Source organism: Mandrillus leucophaeus, unplaced genomic scaffold (genome assembly GCF_000951045.1).
Source record: "Mandrillus leucophaeus isolate KB7577 unplaced genomic scaffold, Mleu.le_1.0 Scaffold26, whole genome shotgun sequence".
Taxonomy (NCBI): domain Eukaryota; kingdom Metazoa; phylum Chordata; class Mammalia; order Primates; family Cercopithecidae; genus Mandrillus; species Mandrillus leucophaeus.
The window spans coordinates 1,172,152-1,192,183 of NW_012102698.1; the positions used below are offsets into that span (position 1 = coordinate 1,172,152).

General features: G+C 43.5%; 1 protein-coding gene across 3 annotated transcripts in view; it reads right to left on the minus strand.

Annotated features, from left to right (window-relative positions):
• The window catches only part of EFCAB6 (EF-hand calcium binding domain 6), a 324,265-nt gene that overhangs the window by 76,196 nt on the left and 228,037 nt on the right, over positions 1-20,032 (minus strand). For all 3 annotated transcript variants that reach the window (XM_011984010.1, XM_011984009.1, XM_011984011.1), the window contains 2 exons: positions 18,599-18,717; positions 5,207-5,401 (listed from right to left, as the gene is read on the minus strand). In XM_011984010.1, coding sequence (XP_011839400.1) covers positions 5,207-5,401; positions 18,599-18,717 — 314 coding nt within the window. The remainder of the gene's footprint in view (positions 1-5,206; positions 5,402-18,598; positions 18,718-20,032) is intronic.

Below are 20,032 nucleotides of genomic sequence, written 5' to 3' on the forward strand. Positions count from 1 at the left end.
TTTATTGAAACAAATGAAAATGGAAATACAACATACCAAAAATCTATGGGATACAGCAAAAGCAGGGCTAAGAGGGACATGTATAGCAATAAACGCCTACATAAAAAAAATAGAATGACTTTGCATAAACAATCTAACAATGCACCTCAAGAAACTAGAAGAGCAAGAAAAATCCAAATCTAGATTAGTAGAAAGGAAGAAATAAAATTAGAGCATAAATAAATGAAATTGAGACTCAAACAATATAAAAGATCAACAAAATTAAAAGTTGGTTTTTGAAAAGATAAATAAAATTGACAAACTTTTAGCTAGATTATGAAAAAAAGAAAGTCCAAAAGAATTAAATCAGAGATTAAAAAAAGGAAGTATTACAAGGTTAGAGATGACAGAAATAGAAAGCATCATTAGAGACTGCTATGAAAAACTATATGCTGACAAATGGGAAAACCTAGAAGTGGATAAATTTCTATCAAGATTGAATTATGAAAAAGTAGAAAATCTGAACAGACCAAAAATGAGTAACAACATCAAAGCAGTAATAAAAAGTCACCCATCAAAGAGAAGCCTAGGACTTGATGTCTTCACTGCTAAAATCTTCCAAACATTTAGAGAAGAACTAATACCAGCTCTACCCAAACTTTTTCAAAAAATTGAAGAGTAGCAAATACTTGCAAACTCATTCTATAAGGCCAGTAATATCCCGGTACCCTAAGCAAACAAGAACACTACCCAAAAAGAAAACTACAGGCCAAAATTCCTGATGAACATACATGTAAAAATCCTCAACAAAATACTAGCAAACCAAATTCAACAACACATTAAAAGGATCATTCACCATGACCAAGTGGAATTCATCCCAGGGATGCAAGGATGGTTCAACATATACAAATTAATAAATGTGATACTTTACATCAACAGAATAAAGGACAAAATTACATGATAATTTCAACAGATGCTGAAAAAGCACTTTATAAAATTCAACATCCTTTCACGATAAAAACTCTCCTCACAATGAATACAGAAGTAAAATACCTCAACACTATACAGGCCATATTTGACAAACTCAAAGCTAATATGATACTAACCAGGGAAAAGCTGAACGTCTTTACACTAAGATCTAGAATAAGACAGGATGCCCACTTTTACCACTTCTATTCAACATAGTACTGGAAGTCCTAACCTAAGCAATTAGGCAAGAGAAAGAAATAAAGGGCATCCAAATTGGAAAGGAAGAAGTCAAAATAGCCTTGTTTGCAGATGACATGATCTTATATTTAAAAAAAACCTAAAGACTCCACCAAAAAATTCCTAGCACTGATAAACAAATGCAGTAAAGTTGCAGGATACAAAATCAGTACACAAAAATCAGTAGCATTTCTATATGTTAACAGCGATCAATCCAAAAAAGAAATAAATAAAGCAATCCCATTTACAACATCTACAAAGAATATAAAATACCTAGAAATCAGCTGAACCAAATAAATGAAAGATCTATACAGAGAAAACTGTGAAATGCTGATGAAAGAAACTGAGGAGGACACAAGTAAAAATGAATGATATTCCTTGCTCATGGATTGAAAGAATTAATATTGTTAAAATGTCTATACTATCCAAAGCGATCTACTAATTCAAGCAATCCCTACCAAAGTATCAAATGACATTCTTCACAGAAATAGAAAAAACAATCCTAAAATTCATATGGAACCACAAAAGACCCCAATTAGCTAAAGCAATCCTAAGCAAAAAGAACAAAGCTAGAGGCATCATGCTACCTGATTTCAAATTATACTACAAAGTTATATTTACTAAAATAGCATTGTACTGGCATAAAAGCAGACACATAGAACAATGGAACAGAGTAGAGAACCCAGAAGTAAATCCATGCACTTACAGCAAATTCATTTTTATCAAAGGCACTGAGAACACACACTGGGGAAAGAAAAGTCTCTTTAATAAATGGTGCTGGGAAAAATGAATATCCACATGCAGAGGAATGAAACTACATCCCCATCTTACAACATAGACAAAAATCAACTCAAAATGGATTAAAAACTTAAATGTAAGACCATAAACTATGAAACTACTAGAATAAAACATTGGGGGAAATGCTACAGGACATTGGTCAGGGCAAATATTTTTTGGATAAGACCTCAAAAGCACAGACAACAAAAGGAAAAACAAACAAATGGGATTACATCAAGCTGAAAAGCTACTGCACCATGAAGGGAACAAAGTGAAGAGGCAACCTACTGAGTCGGAGAAGATATTTACAAACTCCCCTTCTGACAAAGGATTAATAACCAGAATATATAAGGAACTCCAACAACTCAACAACATGAAAAGAAATAAACTGATTCGAAAATGGCCAAAATACCTGAATAGACATTTCTCAAAAGAGGACATATAAAGTGGCTAAGACGTATGAGAAAAATTCTCAAGGTCACTGATCATCAGGGAAACGCAAGTTAAAACCACAATGAGATATGATCTCATCCCAGTTAGAATATCTATCATCAAAAAGACAAAACTTTATTTATTCTGAAATGGAATAAAACTAGAAACCAATAAAAAGAGGAACTTTGGAAACTGTACAAATACATAGAAGTTAAACAACATGCTCCTGAATGACCAATAGTCAATGAAGAAATAAAGAAGATTAAAAATTTATTGAAACAAATGAAAATGGAAATACAACATACCAAAAATCTATGGGATACAGCAAAAGCAGGGCTAAGAGGGACTAAGAAGTGCTGGTGAAGATGCAGAGAAAGTGGAACACTCATTCACTGTTGGTGGCAATGCATAATACTATGAAACACGGTACGGAGATTACCCAGAAAACTAAAAACACAACTACCATATGATCCAGAAATTCTAGAATACTGCTGAGTATATCTCCAAAAGAAAGGAAATCAGTATATCAAAGAGATGTCTGCATTTCCATGTTTATTGCAGCGCTGCTCACAATAGCCAAGATCTGAAATCCACCCAAGTATCCATCACCAGATGAATGAAGAAAATGTGGCACACATACTCAGTGGAACATCATTTAGCCATAAAAAAGCAGAAAATTGTCATTCACAGCAACATGGACGGAACCAGACATCATTATGTGAAGTGAAATAAGCCAGGCACAGAAAGACAAATATCACACGTTCTCACTCATATGTGGGAGTTTAAAAAGTTGATCTCAGCCAGGCGCAGTGGCTCACACCTGTCATACCAGCCCTTTGGGAGGCTGAGGTGGGTGGATGAGCTCAGGAGTTTGAGACCAGCCTGGGCAACATGGTGAAGCCCCATCCCTACTAAAAATACAAAAATGCGCTAGGTGTGGTGGTGTGCACTGGTAGTCCCAACTACTCAGGAGGCTGAGGTGGGAGGATCACAATATGAGCCTGGAAAGTTGAGGCTGCAGTGAGCCATGATGGAGCCACTGCACTCCAGCCTGGGTGATGAAAGTGAGACACTGTCTTAAAAAAAACAAAACAAAGCAAAACAAAAAATGGTTGATCTCATGCAGGTAGAGAGTAAATTACCAGAGGCTAATTTACCAGAGGTTATCAGAGGCTGGGAAGGGAAGGGTCAGGAGGGGAAAGATAAGAGAAGCTGGGTAAGGGGTACAAAAATACAATTTAATAGAAAAAATAAATTCTAGTATTTGATAGTACAGTAGGGAAATTATAGTTAACAATAATTTTATTGTTATATACAATTATATACAATTATATAACAATAAAATGTTATATTGAAATACATAAAAATTTTATTGTATACTTCAAAGTAGCTAGATTTAAAAATATCTAAAAGAGTATAATTGGATTGTTTGTAGCACAAATGATAAATGCTTGAGGTGATGGGTTCCCCATTTACCCTGAAGTGATTATTACACATTGCATGCCTGTGTCAGGGTATCTCATGTAACCATAAATATATGATCCTATTATGTACCCACAAAATTTAAAAAAAATATAGCTAGAAGAGAAGATTTGTAGAATTTGTAGAAAGATAAAGGTTTGAGATGGATATCCCAATTACCCTGATTTGATCATTACACATTGTATACAAGTATCAAAATATCACACATACACTCTAAATATGCACAACTATTAAATATCAGTTTTAAAAAATGGAAAAGAATCATGTACGCTCCCACCATCCAAATCCAGTGGGGTACCTTCTGCACAGCATCTTCTGGTCCTGTGCACCTGCTCCTACATTTGATATTGTTCCATTCACGGTACACATACTGCCCAACACCTAACTGCCTATTAGCCCTTTACACAAACGTTTCCGTGTTCTTCCACAGTGGCCGCAGCAGGCATGGGCAATTTCATGCTCTTTCAGGCTGCTCTTTGCTAAGCCAGTGCACTAATTTGGGATTGGAAGGTATTCCCTTTGTTGTCGTTTTGCTGTTAAAGACACACTGCACTTTGGGAGGCCGAGGCAGATGGATCACTTGAGGTCAGGAGTTCAAGACCAGCCTGGCCAACATGGCGAAACCTCACCTCTACTAAAAATACAAAAAATAGCTGGTCGTGGTGGCGTGTGCCTGTATTCCCAGTTACTCAGGAGCCTGAGTCAGGAGAATCGTTTGAACCCTGGAGGTGGAGGTTGCAGTGAGCTGAGATAGTGCCATTGCACTCTAGCCTGGGAGACAGAGCAAGATTCTATCTCAAAAAAAAAAAAAAAAAAAAAGAAAGACACACTGCAGGTCACCCTTTCCAATTGCTAAGCTATTGGCTTATTCTGAATTATTTCTTGGGGATAAAGTCCTGAAAGTAGAAGTGTGAGTTAAAGGATATGTCTGGCTCTTTCCTTTATTCATTCAACAGATATTACTGGGTGCCTGTTCGGTGCCAGATACCAGGTAAAGTGACAGACATTCCCATGGAGCCTGCATTCTAGTTGGGCCAAGGGAGTGGCCAGGCAATATGCCACCCACAACTTAAAAGGAACATTTTCAAGGGTGACCCATAAATATGATGGATGATATAATATTGTGACTGGTAAGATGGAATGGGCTATAGCTTTTCAACTACTCTTTGACTTCGCACCAATTTCTAGAATCGACAGCAGTGAACAAGCATGATCATTGCCCTGTAACTTTGCCAGCATGGGAAGATACCATTTTAAAATAACTTGTGCTGTGAGGCCAGATGTAAAAGGGGACTTCCAGATGATGGCCCTGTGGTCCTTCCTCACTCACCTGGCTGCCACGGCCTTCTCTGTGCTCTGCTGCAGCTCCTTCATCTCTTCCTGTAGCTGCTGTGGCTTCGTAAAATGCCCCATGAAGTTGAAATAATCCTCTGCGCAGGGCCGATGGACAGCAGGTGAATAGTTAACACCCAACTTCTGTAAAAATTCCTGGTAAGTAATGTGCCCTTTTCCCTCAGTGTCATAGCTTAAAAAAACAAAAACAGAAACAGAAAGCACTTCTCAGTAGCCACTAAGGTGCTGGTGCTCAGGGTTTGGAAAATGCCTGCACCATCCATGAGGAGATCATCTTCCATCCCTCACCACTCAGAGCCCGCCCTGTGGACCAGCGGCACCAGCCCTGCCTGGCAGAGCTGGAAATGCAGTTCAGGCTGCACTCCTGATCCGATTGGCATCCGCATGTTAACAAGGACCCCAGGTGACTCACAGGCACATCAGCATTCAGGATGGTCACGCCACACATGCACACATGGCCTGCCCGGAGAGAGAGCAACCAAAGCCACTCACCTGTCATTCTATTACAAACACAGTTGTGACTACAGAAAATTAAAGTCAACCCCTCCATATGTTTAGCAGGTGTTTTTGTTGTTTTTTGTTTTGTTTTGTTTTTGAGACAGAGTCTCACTCTGTGGCCCAGGCTGGAGTACGGTGGTGTGAGCTGGGCTCACTACAACCTCTGTCTCCGAGGCTCAAGTGATTCTCCTGCCTCGGCCTCCCGAGTAGCTGGGATTACAGTGCTGGCCACCACGCCCGTCTAATTTTTCTATTTTCAGTAGAGACGGGGTTTCACCATGTTGGCCAAGCTGATCTCAAACTCCTGACCTCAGGTGATTCGCCCGCCTCGGCCTCCCAAAGTGCTGGGATTACAGGCGCGAGCTGCTGCACCTCGCCCGTTCCCAGTTTTTTAAATTGAATACTTACCTGTGAGAGGAACTATGCTAAGGTTTAGAAGAAAATTCTTCAAAAAGCATATTCAATCTTAAAACTCGAATGAGTGAATGTCACTTGATTCAAAGATGGTAAAATTCCCCATTTTGTCTTTGAAGAGATGCCAATTACGTACAGCCAATGAGAGAGGCCAGTGAGGAAAACAAGATAAGAATTATGCTATGCACCTTTTATGTCATTTTCTATTATTGAGATTTTTCTGAATTAGAACTCATTAAAAAAGGCATAATGGAGGGTTTTTATCTCCCAACGTTGTTCAAATAGAATAGAATTACTTCAATAAAAATTTTAAGGCAAATTGCCAATTTTCTTTAAAGAAAGAAAGCATTTATTTTTACAGAAAGATCTTGGTCCTCATCTAATCGATAAAAATGGCATTCGCAGATGTGATTTTCCCCAGATGAACTCAGAGTTACAAGGAATGAGACTATATTTAAACAATGTTGCCAGCATAATTCTCCCATCAGGATGTTGCTTGGGCATTTGTCTGATGGAGTAGAAGTACAATCGGTTTTCCTTTGAGAGGTAGAGCTCCCTTTTGCTCTGCTCGTTAACTGATGAGATCCTGGAGGATCTATGGAACCCACAGTTGCCTGTGACACACTAAGCCCTGTACGACTGCTTGAGCTGAGTTAACAATAAAGAAAATGTCCTTATTGACCACATTCTTGTCCTCAAGGGGAAGGGGTGGTGGGTAGCAGAGAAAGCAGATAGATGTTTGGGTAAATGTTGCTTCATGCACTTGTGTTAAAACTTGCAGAGGCTCTCAGGAGTTGGAAGACCACCACCCTTCCCAAAGGCCATGTGGGCCTGTCCCCACAGGTGCCCGTGTGGGCTCTCTCCAGGCTCCCTTGCCTTCTGTGCCCTGCAGATCCCTGCTCCTCTGCCATGTGTCTGCCATGCACCTGCTGCCTCAACACAGCATTCGCCCCATTCTCCACACAGACTCCGCCTGACAAGGTAAGGAAAGCCCCCTTGGATGACTTCCTCCACTACTTCGCAGGCAGCGTGCAGAGAGCGGGCTCTAGGTAAACACCAGCTCACCGGCTCTTCACCTGGCAAGGCCCTTTCCTGTTCCCGGGATCAGTTCCTCAGCTGGGAGCCGTCATGGGCAGTCCTAGACCTGAGGTCTCAGGACAGTGCCCCGCCCAGCTCCTGCTGAGACCATCAGCTCCTTATCCCCTGCAGACCTTTTCAGGTGTCTGTTATGAGGATGACCTTAATTTTGCAACCCAGAAAAGTACGCTTCCACCTTTATTCAGTGAATTTTGTTTTTAAAACCCAACAAGACAACACACCCTCAGAAAGAGGCCTGTGGGCTCTGCAGTTCCCGAGGTTTCTCCTGTGGCTGTGGAAGAGCTGTGGTCTCAGCAGCACCATCAGGGGCAAGTGCCTCCAGGAGGGGCCTCCCTGTTGCTGGCGATGCTAAGATGGCTGCAGGGAGGAAGCTGAATTTCACATGGACATACCTAGGAGGCAGAAGGGCCGCCGTTTCTTGAGCTTCTAGGGTTATCCCAGGGCCATGCCTCTCTCCTTGAACTACATCAGGACTCTAACTTGCCTTGTGGCACCAGGGCAATGTAATAATACAAATCTGGTTAAGATGCCCTCTGAATAAAGCTCCCAGGGGTTCCTCATTCTGACAGGAGGGTTCCTAACAGAATGGTCCACAGCCTACCCACCTGACAAGCAGCCCCCAGAGAGCAGTGCACCTCTTTTGGAAACCTCTTTCTCCTCCTAAGTCAAAAGAACCAAGACCGTGCCTTCCTGTGAGCTCCTCAAGGCGCGGTGAGGACTGGACGGGTTAGTGCACATGCGGATACATGGGGAGTGCATGTTGGCATTTGCAACTGCTCTGTGCCACTCAAAATTTCTCCCACATCCTGCCTCCATCCTGTTCCTAGGTCCATGTCGTATCTGCCTACTAGATGGCAGGTTTCTTGAGGAGAAACTATGGTTTATTCATTTTTTACAAATTCACAGCATCCAGCAACACACTTTGCATGAGCTACGTTATCCATTCATGGCTGCTGGGCTAAGAAAAGTGAAGGGAGTGCATTTCTAAGGAAGGACTGCCCTCCTGGTGTGCTGTGCTCAAGGGCTTACCAACAACAAACTTTCCATCATGACACTAGAACTGAATGAAAAGGCATTCTTAATTACTTCATTAACAAAGATCAGAAACATTCTATTCTCAGGCAAATGAACAGAAGACTAGATTGCACAACTGCAACTAAAATATTGTTGTGAATGTGATTAATAAGCAAGCTAATTCAGCTTACATAACCTCACCGTTCATTGTATAGTCCTTTGTGTAACATTTTAAAAGACCAACTTGCCTATAAATGTTGAATTTTCAAATGGTTCAGCAACAGATGTGCCAGGAAAAAATGTGCACATAAACAGAGGACCCACAAAAACTCACATTTGTGGATGGTGATGGCCACTCATTTATGATACAATCACATTACTCTGCCCATTTATTGTACACACAGCAATTCAATTGTACACATAATTTGAATATGTTCACATTGATTGGTCTGCTTTGCTGAGAATGTGTTAGTCCTTTATGCTCAGTTTAGGCACTTAATTCTCACATACATTTCAGAAGTATCTTCACATGCCACTGTCCCTAGAGTTATAGGGCAGAATGAGGAGGTGTGGTGGAAGCCCTGTTGATGGCCTAGGCCAGGCAGCAGAGGCAGACACAGCACCTCATGCAGATGGGGACACAAGGAATTCTCTCAGGTGCCATCTTGGAGGGAGGTCTGATGACTCAAATAACTGCTCTTTAGAAATGAAAGTGCCTGATATGGTTTAGATTTGTGTCCCCACCCAAATCTCATGTCAAATTGTAATCCCCAGTGTTGGAGATGGGGCCTAGTGGGAGGTGACTGGATCCTTCATGAGTGGTTTAGCACCATCCTCATTGTGCTGTTCTCGTGATAGTGAGTTCTCATGAGATCTGAATGTTTGAAAGTGTGTGGCACCCCCCACCACCTTCATCCTGCTCTGGCTACATGAAGCGCTGGCTCCCTTTTTTTCATTCCACCATGATTGTAAGTTTCCTGAGGCCTCCCCAGAAGCTGAGCAGACACCAGCATCATGCTTCCTGTACAACCTGTGGAACAGTGAGCCGATTAAACCTCTTTTCTTTATACATTACCCAGTCTCAGGGATTTCTTTACAGCAGCATGAGAATAGACTAATACAGTGTCCAATTGCTGAAGCTGAACATGCTTAAAGGGGCATATTCAGTAAGTTCTGGTGGAATCGCAGAAGATCAGACACTATCTGCCCCAGTACCCATCAAGAGCCAAAATCCACCCATGACACTCCCCAGTAAGAAGGAGGCTAGCCTTCTTTACTTTGTCTAGATGTCTTCTTTACTTCTAGAGCTTTGTCTAGCCTTAGACAAAGACATGCCAGACATGAGAACCACACTTCCTTCAAGGACTGCCTGCCGGGGTCCCAGATGGCTTTAATCACTGAAAGGGTCTTCATGTTGAGCTTAGAGTCCACCTGGCTAGCACATTTCCAAGTCGAACGTCCTTGTATTCAGTACTTCTAAAAGTCAACCTCTGACATCACATCCCACTGAATCTTCCCATTTCTGAGCTAATAATCTTGATCATTCAACCTTTTAAAACCCTTTCCCTTCTTGAGGCTCCCTGTTCAGAGGTTCCACCAGCCAGGCACCGAGTAGGTTCTCTCTGGGCATTGCTTTGCTTGAGCTAATTGAAATGGCCTCACTTTTTGCGAACTGAAAACCATAGGTTTTTTTTTTTTTGGTCCACATGAGTTGCTGTACATAGCACAGCTGCTTTTTCATAGTCTCTTCTGTTTATATTTGAATACTGATATATAACTCACCTGCCATATCAAGAAATGTGCATAAATTGGGCATTAATTATCTCCCAAACTTTCTGGCAGGTCTGCTTGGCTAGCTAGTTTCACACAACCAAACATCTCCACGGATATTTCTGAGCCTGCTGCTTTCCTACTCGGGTCTTCCCTTTGGTGCATTTTTAGAGTACACCCTCTCCCTCTTCAGAGTTTTCTAGCAAAGTTTGTTTTAGATTCAAATAGTTGAATATTACCTGATTAAAGGAGGCTACAGAAGATGCTCGGAATGCCAAGCCCTCCCCAAGGAGATGCCTCCCATGCCCAGGGTCAACACTGAGTGACACCCTGTGCCTGGCCTTCCAACTGAAACCACCTTTACAAAAAGTATGACACTGAGAGGAATCTGACATCGCCAACTCTATCCTGCTTCTAACCACACGAACTGTCGTTGCTCATTCCTGGGCATAGGCCAAGCTAACTATAGGAAGAATTTAATCTGTAATTTAACTTTAAAGCAAAGATGATAACGGTCCTCTTGCAAAACTAACCTCTTCCTTGCTCAGGGACTGAAACCACCTTTGTAAAACTCCACAAGGGGCCGGGCACAGTGGCTCATGCCTGTAACCCCAGCACTTTGGGAGGTTCAGGTGGGCGGACCACAAGGTCAAGAGATTGAGACCATCCTGGCCAACATGGTGAAACCCTGTCTGTACTAAAAACACAAAAATTAGTTGGGCGTGCTGGTGCATACCTGTAATCCCAGCTACTCGGGAGGCTGAGGCAGGAGAACAGCTTGAACCTGGGAGGCGGAGGTTGCAGTGAGCCAAGATCATGCTATTATGGGCCAGCTACCTGGGCGTGAGATGGGTCATGGGATTACCATACCCCAATCTATATGCTCAACTGCATCACAAGGAGCAGGACTTGGAGTTCCACTACTAATTGTCAAAAAGACTAGAAGGACTCAAATGCATCCAACCCTGCAATTCCAGGTCCATAAGTCATTCTATCAGCAGTTTGATCAGCCAGTGCCCAAGCTTCCTCCATCAATCAAAAACTCACTTGCTCAACCAGCTGAAAACACAGCTGGCAGCTTAGGAATTTTCTCATGCTATGTATGTGGAGGAACTAATATGGGGGACCAGTGGCCATGGGAAGCAAAGGAATTAATGCCACAAGATAACTTCACTTCGCCTACCCCTGCCAGTGAACCAACAGCCTCAGCAAGTGTTCAGTTGTTAAAAACCTTCATAATTGGAAAGTACTGTATCACTCGATGGGAAAAGGTTTTCACAGAGGCAGTAGGAGAAACAGCCTGCCTAGGGCAACAGTATTATGATAAGACTAAAAGCAAAACTCTATGGAGAAACACCCAGAATGACTCCTACTTACGAGATCCAAACCCCTTCTCTCGATTCTCTACTCTAAGCCACACTTGGCATCAGCTAGAGGCTCCAAATGCTTGCAAGGCTCCCCCTGGCCTATATTTGATCTGTGAAGCACGGACATATCGGCAACTGCCAGCTAAACGGACAGGGGCATGTGTGTTAGGAACAATCAAGCCATCCATCTTTCTGATTCCTCTAAAGCAAGGGGAACTCAGGATATCCAGTTTATGATGAAAATAAAAGAACTGAAGAAGCATAATCACAAAAATAGACACAAATATCAAAAAGGATGTGGACATAGGAAACTGGAAAGATAATGAATGGCCTCCTGAAAGAATCATTAAATATTACGGGCCAGCTACCTGGGCACAAGACGGGTCATGGGGTTACCACACCCCAATCTACATGCTCAACCGCATCCTAAGGTTGCAGGCAGTCCTTGAAATTATAACCAATGAAACGTCAAGGGCACTAGATTTATTGGCAATACAAGCAACACAAATGAGAAATGCTATATACCAAAATAGATTGGCTTTAGATTACCTCTTAGCCTCAGAGGGAGGAGTATGTGGGAAATTTAACTTAACCAACTGTTGCCTAGAAATTGATGATAATGGCCGAGCTGTCATGGAAATCACAGCTAGAATGTGCAAGTTGGCCCATGTTCCAGTTCAGACTTGGTCCGGGTGGTCCCCGGATTCCTTGTTTGAAGGATGGCTCTCAACCTTTGAAGGATTCAAAACCCTCATTGGTGAGTTCTTGCTTATTCTTGGCATCTGCCTCATCCTCCCTTGCCTTTCACCCCAGTTTATTAGGAGTATTCAGTCAACTATAGAGGCAATAGTAGCCTGACACACTACCGCGTGGTTGTGGCATTAACCAAATATCAGCCACTGCCAGTAGAAGCAGCTCAGCTCCACAAAGAGGTGGCAAATAGTGGTGCTTTCTATTAACACCTTTATTATAAGAAGCACCAAAGGGGGGAATGGAACAGGAATTAAAAGAAATTAAAGAATGTGTAAGCAGAAACTCAGTTGTATGTAAGAAAACCCAATTCTCCCTGAGAAAGAGAAAGAGCTGGAGTCCTTTAAAAAGTAACTGCCTGCTTTTCTGTGGCTAGTGAGCCTTATCTCACCTCCTTTCCCAGGCATTGTGAAGACCCTGTTTCTCTAGCTGTGCAGCTGCAAGGTCACTAGGCAGATAAACTCAAGTCGTAAACCATGTTTTTCATTGAAAAGTAAGAAATGATGTGATGCATGTCTCAATTGAGTAACTGTCTTTGTTTCTTGCTTCTGAATTATGCAAGAAACAATTGGTCTCTCTGATTCCTTAAAAACTCTGCTACAGTGCCACTGCACTCCAGCCTGGCAACACAGTGAGACGTCTCAAAGCAAACAAAAAACTCCACAAGGTTAGAATTATGGTTCAGTAGTCGTGTGGCTGCAGGTCACAAGATTTGTAACCTCCTCAATGGCTCCTATAGATAACATCACTATTGTGAAATCTAAGACTGCTGTTTGACGCACCTTCAGAGCTTGCATTTTAATGGACTAGTTGGTGCCACCTGGACTGGTAGCCCATACCAAGAAACCAGATCATCTGGACTTGTGACTCCCACCCAGGAATTGACTCAGTGCAAGAAGACAAGCTTTGACTCCCTGTGATTTCACCCCCGGCCCAACAAATCAGCACTCCCCACTCCCTAGCCCCTTGCCCATCAAACTAGTCTCGAAAACCCCTAGCCTCTGAATTCTTGGGGAAGTGGATTTCAGAAATACCTCCTATCCTTCCACTTGGCTGGCCCTGTACGTTATTAAACTCTTTCTTCTCTGCAGCACTTCTGTTTCAGGGAATTGGTTTTATCTATGCAGCAGGTAAGAAGAACCTGTTGGGCAGTTACACCCTGACCAGGACAGGCTGTCAGACTCCAGTTCTGACATAAGCAGCATCCTGTCCTCTGCACAGCTCTTTCCTCTCTGTCCCAGGACTTCCCACCCTCCTCAGGCTCTGGGTCTCTGCTCACGGATACCTGTTCCCCACCTCTGGCTACCTCTCTCAGCTAATGACTATGTATTAAGACTCAACTCAGGTGTTGTGTTTGGGAGTTCCTCCTTGAGCTCCTGTGGTGGTTGCCTCCACTGCTCCCTCCTGGCATGTGGCTGTTGTCACTGAGCAACCTGTGGGCAGGGGCTGTCTTTCATCTCTGGAACCTTTGAATCTAGCACAAGGCCTGGCACAAAGAAAGATCCAAAAAAATGACTGCTAAATGGTTGGTCAGATGAGTGAGTGGCTGCATGCACTTCCCTCTTGCAGCATCCTTAGCAGTCTCTCCGAAGTCAAACCAAAATTATTCCTCCTGAAATCTCGTGCGTAGAGCTCCTAACCTGGCTTCAGTGAGCAGGGTTCCTTTCACAACGGCCTCCTCCAGGCTTGCAATGCTTTATCCCTTTAACCCTCCACAGGCCAGCCTGTGACATCTGCATCCCCCTTGGCATCCCTGTGCCTCCCCGGCCTCTGCGCAGTTTGCTGGGGCCCCTGGGGGGTGGGCTCTGAGCAGAAGTGTGGCACTCGTCCCTGAAAGTCTGCGTGCAATCCTGAAACTCTGCAGTCCCACCTGGGTGGGTGGAGTCCTCCACTAAGAGGACAACACCACAAGCTGAAAGCCAGCCAGGTCCCTGAGTCACTGCTTGGAAGCAGGAGCCACTAGACACACAGCAGGCTTTGGGTGAATGAGAACAAAACACAGACGTGCTAAGCCACAGAGATCTGGGGGTCAATCGATTAATTTACTTCAGTAGCATAAACCAGGCCCTCTGGACTGATCTGAAATTCTAAAATAGTGCACTTCATAGGTGCTTGAATAAATGTTGACTGAATAATGGATGTTGAACACTTTTTTCCCTGTCTATAGTCTGTCATATTTTTTACTTCTGTGTTTTCAGAGAAGCATGACGGCATTTTCCTATTTGCTTCTGCCTGCCCAGTTTCTGGGGGCTGTCCTCTCCTGACAGTCAACTTGGAGCTGCTCAGACTGCCAGAGCTGATGGGGTGTGTCCTGCAGGCCCCTGCCGCTCCCCAAGTTCGCTGTAGCCTCTGGTCATCAGGAACATCGTGGGGAGGGTGCTTCACTAACACCGTGAGACAGCCCCACGGGGAGGAGGCCCGTTTCTGCTGCTGTTTCGGGGCCCAGGCTCTTTCCTGTTGTTAGGGCAACTGAAGGAGGCTCCTTGGTGCCTGGACAACCCATGGCGGCCACCGAGCCCCGTCCTGGCTCGCGGTGCCCCCTGCTGCTCTGGTGGAGAGGTGAATCGTCACTACCAGCAAACACTGGGGGAGGAAGAGAACACGCCAGGAGGGTGGGAAGCTGAGCATGATGAACTGATGTCACACCAACAAGTAGAAAAAGCAAGAAAAAAACCACAATATCAAGTTCCCACGGATCATCACCTCTGCTGAGTGCATTAGGACTGATCTGTTGTTGTTTTACGGATTTTCCGAGTCTTCTAAAATGCGTGTGCATTAATATGATGACCAGAAGATCTTTTCAAAGCTATATTGCCATTTTGCCACTAACACTCATGCTCACATACACCCAGTGCTCTGCACGTACTAGGCTGTTTAGTTGCGTGACCATCCCGTTCATCCCTGGGGCCTTTTGGAGGGTGGAGGGTGAGAGGAAGGAGAGGATCAGAAAAATAGCTATTGGGTACTAGGCTTAACACTTGGGTGATGAAATAATCTGTACAATGAACCCCCACAACATGGGCTTACCAATATAACAAACCTGCACATATACCCTCAACTTAAAAGTTAAAAAACTAATAATAAAAATCTCAGGCCTGGTGCAATGGCTCACGCCTGTGATCCCAGCACTTTGGGAAGCTGAGGCAGGCAGATTGCTTGAGGTCAGGAGTTCGAGACTAGCCTGGTCAACATGGTGAAACCCCATCTCTACTAAAAATACAAAAAAATTAGCCAGGTGTGGTGGTGTGCACCTGTAATCCCAGCTACTTGGGAGGCTGAGGCAGGAGAATCGCTTGAACCTGGGAGGCAGAGGTTGCAGTGAGCTGAGGTTGCGCCAGTGCACTCCAGCCGGGAAAACAGAGAGGGACTCCATCTCAAGAGGTCAGGAGTTCAAGACCAGCCTGGCCAACATGGTGAAATCCCGTCCCTACTAAAAATACAAAAAAATTAGCTGGGGATGGTGGTGGGTGCCTGTAATCTCAGCTACTCAGGAGGCCCAGGCAGGAGAATCTCTTGAACCTTGGAGGTGGAGGTTGCAATGAGCCGAGATCGCACCACTGCCCTCCAGCTGGATGACAGAGTAAGACTCTGTCAAAAAAAAAAAAAAAAACAAAAAACTCAGTTTCGCAAGACGAAAAGAGTAAAGAGTTCTGGAGCTGGATGGTGGTGACGGCTGCACAACGTGATGAATGTATTGAATACCGCTGAGCTGTGTGCTTAAAATTGGTGACAATGGTAAACTGTGCTATGTGTATTTTGACACAGTAAAAAAGTGGAGAACAAAAACAACAGCAGTGAAGAAAATCTTGCATCAATAAAAACTCGATTTGATTTTGAAAATGTAGATATTGCATGAAATACTTTCCAGGAAATAGTTCATCTAATGAAGTGAAACAAAAATGGCAGGTGCTATAATTTGCAAAGCGTCCTAGGAACTGCACGATTGACCTAAGGGAGAATGAAAAACACGGACACAGGAAGGGCCACCAGGTGAATGTGCGTGCTGACCCAAAGGCAATTCCAGAGGGAAAAAGGGATTCACTGAAGGGAGGGAATAGAGGAATTATCAGCCCAAGAACTGGACTTTTCTATGGCCTCCAAACGTATTCTCTCTCTAGCAAACCAGATTCACCATCACTCTTCCACTTCCTCATAAATTAATCTTGCATGTGAAATAACTCAGCTTAAAAGCTCAGTTTATTAGTCCTCGATTTCTGAGCCTTCAGAGGTCCTGGCAGGGACACAGCACTTAATTACCAAGACTTTCTCTCCTTAAGAGCATTTGAGTATCTTAGGCGATGAGCTCTGGATTATTAGTTTATCTTGGTCATTCTCAGCCCTGCAAAAGCGCAGAGTCAGTGTTTAAGAAGCGTTTGCTGGGCGAACAAATGAAGAGAGGGTGTGTTAAATTTACCGAATGGTTACTGCACACCAGGCCCTGGGCTAGCACTTAATATGACTCCTTACCCAGGCCTCACAGCAGCCCTGGGTGACAGGGAACATGGGTGACAGGGAACATTAGTGCTGCTTTGCAGATGATGAGGAGTGTACGGCACAGAGAAGCTAAGTAACTTGATGGAGGCCACACAGCAGGAAGCGGGCAGGAGTCACGCCCACGCATCTGGCTGTAGTGCTGTTGCTCTTAACCACTTACCATCTGTGGCATGAGGTCAACTAAACAATAGTGGACAAAATTCTGACTGCAAGCAGTTGTCAACACAGGGTGAAAATCTGTACATTTCATAATTATGTTCATAAGTGTATGAAGAAACTTTAGCCACAAGCCAACAGTGAGTGTCCACCTCCAGTGGAAACGGAAATAAGCTCTGTCCCACCCTCAGAAAAAGGCTCCGTCCATTCTCATTTCCCCCATGGGAACACTTGTGGGGGACATGCCTCCAATGCCTCTCATCCCCATGGCCAGCCCCCACTCAGGGGTTCCCCCCTGGTGAGGCGGTGGTCTCCCAAGACCAGCACCTCCAGCCAGCCTCTCCCCTGAACTGTTTCCTGACTCATCTTCCTAAACCACAGCTCTGTTTGCCCCACAACCACACTCAAATTCCATTGTTCCTCACTGCCTGGTCAATAACACCTGAAAGCAAGGATCTAGTAAGGGATTGGCCCTACCCTTCCTTTCTGACCCTGGGAGCCCCATGCTACTTCTGATAGAACACCTGTCTCCTTGCAGACAGGTGGTCTGCTGACCAAGAATATCTCCTTCTCCATCTGGACCCATGACAGCTTCCAGCCCTCCCTGGCCCCATGCTCCTGCCTCACCGCCCAGGCCACTTGACTTGCTCTCTGCCCGGGGGTTTTGCACAGTTGTTGCTGTACCATAGTTACCTGTGTGAATGCATTCTGTGCCCTGACAGCTTTCCAAAGATAGGGACCATGTCATCATCTTTGGATCATCCCAAAGGTCAACTGAGAGGGAGGGCTATGCATTTGCCTACTCTACAAAGATCTGCCTGTCACCCAGCTGAGACAACTAATGTAAGCTGCTCAAACAGAAATGGGCAGGGAGTCTAACTGGACCCTCTGTTGGAACCAATCTTTAAAAAATAAGGATTTTTTAAGAATTTCCAGTTGCTTTTCTAAATTAGACACAAAACAACCCACCTAATTCTAAACTTGGCCAACATTTCAGCCTTCCACTTTGAACAGATGAAAAGCTGGGAAATGGTATGAACTGTTTCATGAGTTTGCCTCCTGAGTGGACACACGATGTTGGTATAGCATCCTGGGGGAATGCAGGTGGCTACGGACATATAATGAAGAAAGAGGTAATTTGAAGTTGGGTCTGGAACTTGGAAATAGATCACATTGTTAGTGGACTGTGAAACTTAGACATCTATCCAGGGAAGACCATAACTGGGGGCCCAATTCCAAAACAGCTAAATCGAAAATACGTTTGACAAATGGAACCAACATCGGATATAATTTTCAGTTTAAGAGACTCTTGGGAAGCTACTCCAAGTTCCTAAAAGTTTGGTTTTTCTTCCCAGAGATTACTTATCTATAAAACAGTTGTGCAACATTAATTTCCATCTATAGGTAATGGGGAGAAACTGCTTTTCCCTTTACCCATTGCATGTCTGCTGAGTGAGGTGTATTAGAGTTAAGTCCTTGGAGAGTGACTTGTTTTGTTAAAACAGTATAAGTTTGGGCTTGAGCTCCCAGGTCCTTGGAAATAGAAACCTCTCAAGTCTGATATGGATGACGAGCATTTACCCTGGTTCTCCGTGTTGCTGAAGACCAAGGCAACCACCAAGGCTGCTTGCTATGAGCACCAAGGAGCAAGGAACAAGGAAGGACGCAGGAGATGAGACAGATACAACCAAGAGAAAATACTCCCAGCCCTCAGTTACCCTGAAGTAGGAAAGGTTAGGCTGAATTTGCTGCAGCAAGCAACCCTAGTCCTTAAGAACAGAAACCAGCCAGCCTCATGTGCCACTTACCTTGCCCAAAGCTTTTCAAACTCTCTTGGTGTGAGGGGAATATCAAAACCGTACAGTGCGTTCTTTATGTCCCGGCGTCGAAGAATGCCATTGCCCTCGTTATCGGTTTCTAGAAAATTCTACAACAACAGAAGACAGTATTTAGGAATATGTGAAATGTATGTACGACAGCAGAAAAGATGTTCAATAGTCAATATCTGGGACAATCCAAAGCATTTGTATCCCCATCCACCTCCTTAATCACCTTTTAATCTAAGTTCCAGGTATCCTCATCATTCCTGGAAAGAAAGTGATAGAGCAAAATGGAAACGAGAATTAGGTGTTGGAAGCAGGTGGTTTCTGAGTTGCCTCAGGGGTTTGACCTGGATTCTTCTCCTGATCAACAACTTGGGTTCACAAATGATTAGAAATAAGGGCCAAGCAGAGCCCAGGAAATGAGATGGAGGATCCTCATCTCAATGATGGTTTGGTTTTAGCCCTCTGGCTGTAAGAGAGGAAATGAGGGACATTAGACTCCAGCTATTATGACAAGATTATATGGTACCACTTTTATGGCCCTGAGGGGTACAGAAGGTATTGTCAGGCATGTAAAAGGACCACAGACTTAAATAACAGCTAACATATGTGGTTCTCAGCAATGTCTTCAGTTGTTTCCAAGTAATAGCTCATTTAATCTTCTTCATAACAACACGATGAGGTAGATATAATGGGTACATCTACAGAACTCTCTGCGAGCATGATACTTAATAGTGAAAGAACAAAACATTCCCCTTAAGATCAGGAACAAAGTGAGAATATCTCCATCACCTGCTATTCAACATTGTACTGCAGGATCTCAGCCCGTTTATTTGGACAAGAAAAAGGATAAAAGGTGTAATGATAGGACAGGAATAAATACAATTATTATTATTCACTGACATGATTGTATACATAGGAATACAAAGAATCCACAAATAAATTATTGTAAGAGGTGAATTTAGCAAGCAGTCTGGATTCTATATCAACAGGCAAAATCAATCACAGTTTTTATATATCAGACAGGGAAAGTGAAATTTTAAAAGATAACATTTACAAAAGGCATCAAAAATCCAAAGGCCTAGGAATAAATCTGTGATATCTGAGAAATGCCTTTATACAGAAAAGTATAAAACTTTACTGAAAGATATTGAAGAAGATCAAAATAAATGGAGAGATACTACGTTCATGAATTAGAAAACTCAAATATAATAGTAAAGGTGTCATTTTCTTTGTGGAACTTGACAAAGCAATTCAAAACTCTTGAAGAACAAGGTAGAGGGAGTTGCCTACCAATTAATTAAGATGTATCATTAAGTTATAGCGACGACCAAGATGTGATGTAGGTGCCAGCACAGACAAATTTATCAGTGGAACAGAATGAGGAGGTCAGCAGCACCCGCGGGCCATGATGTAGGC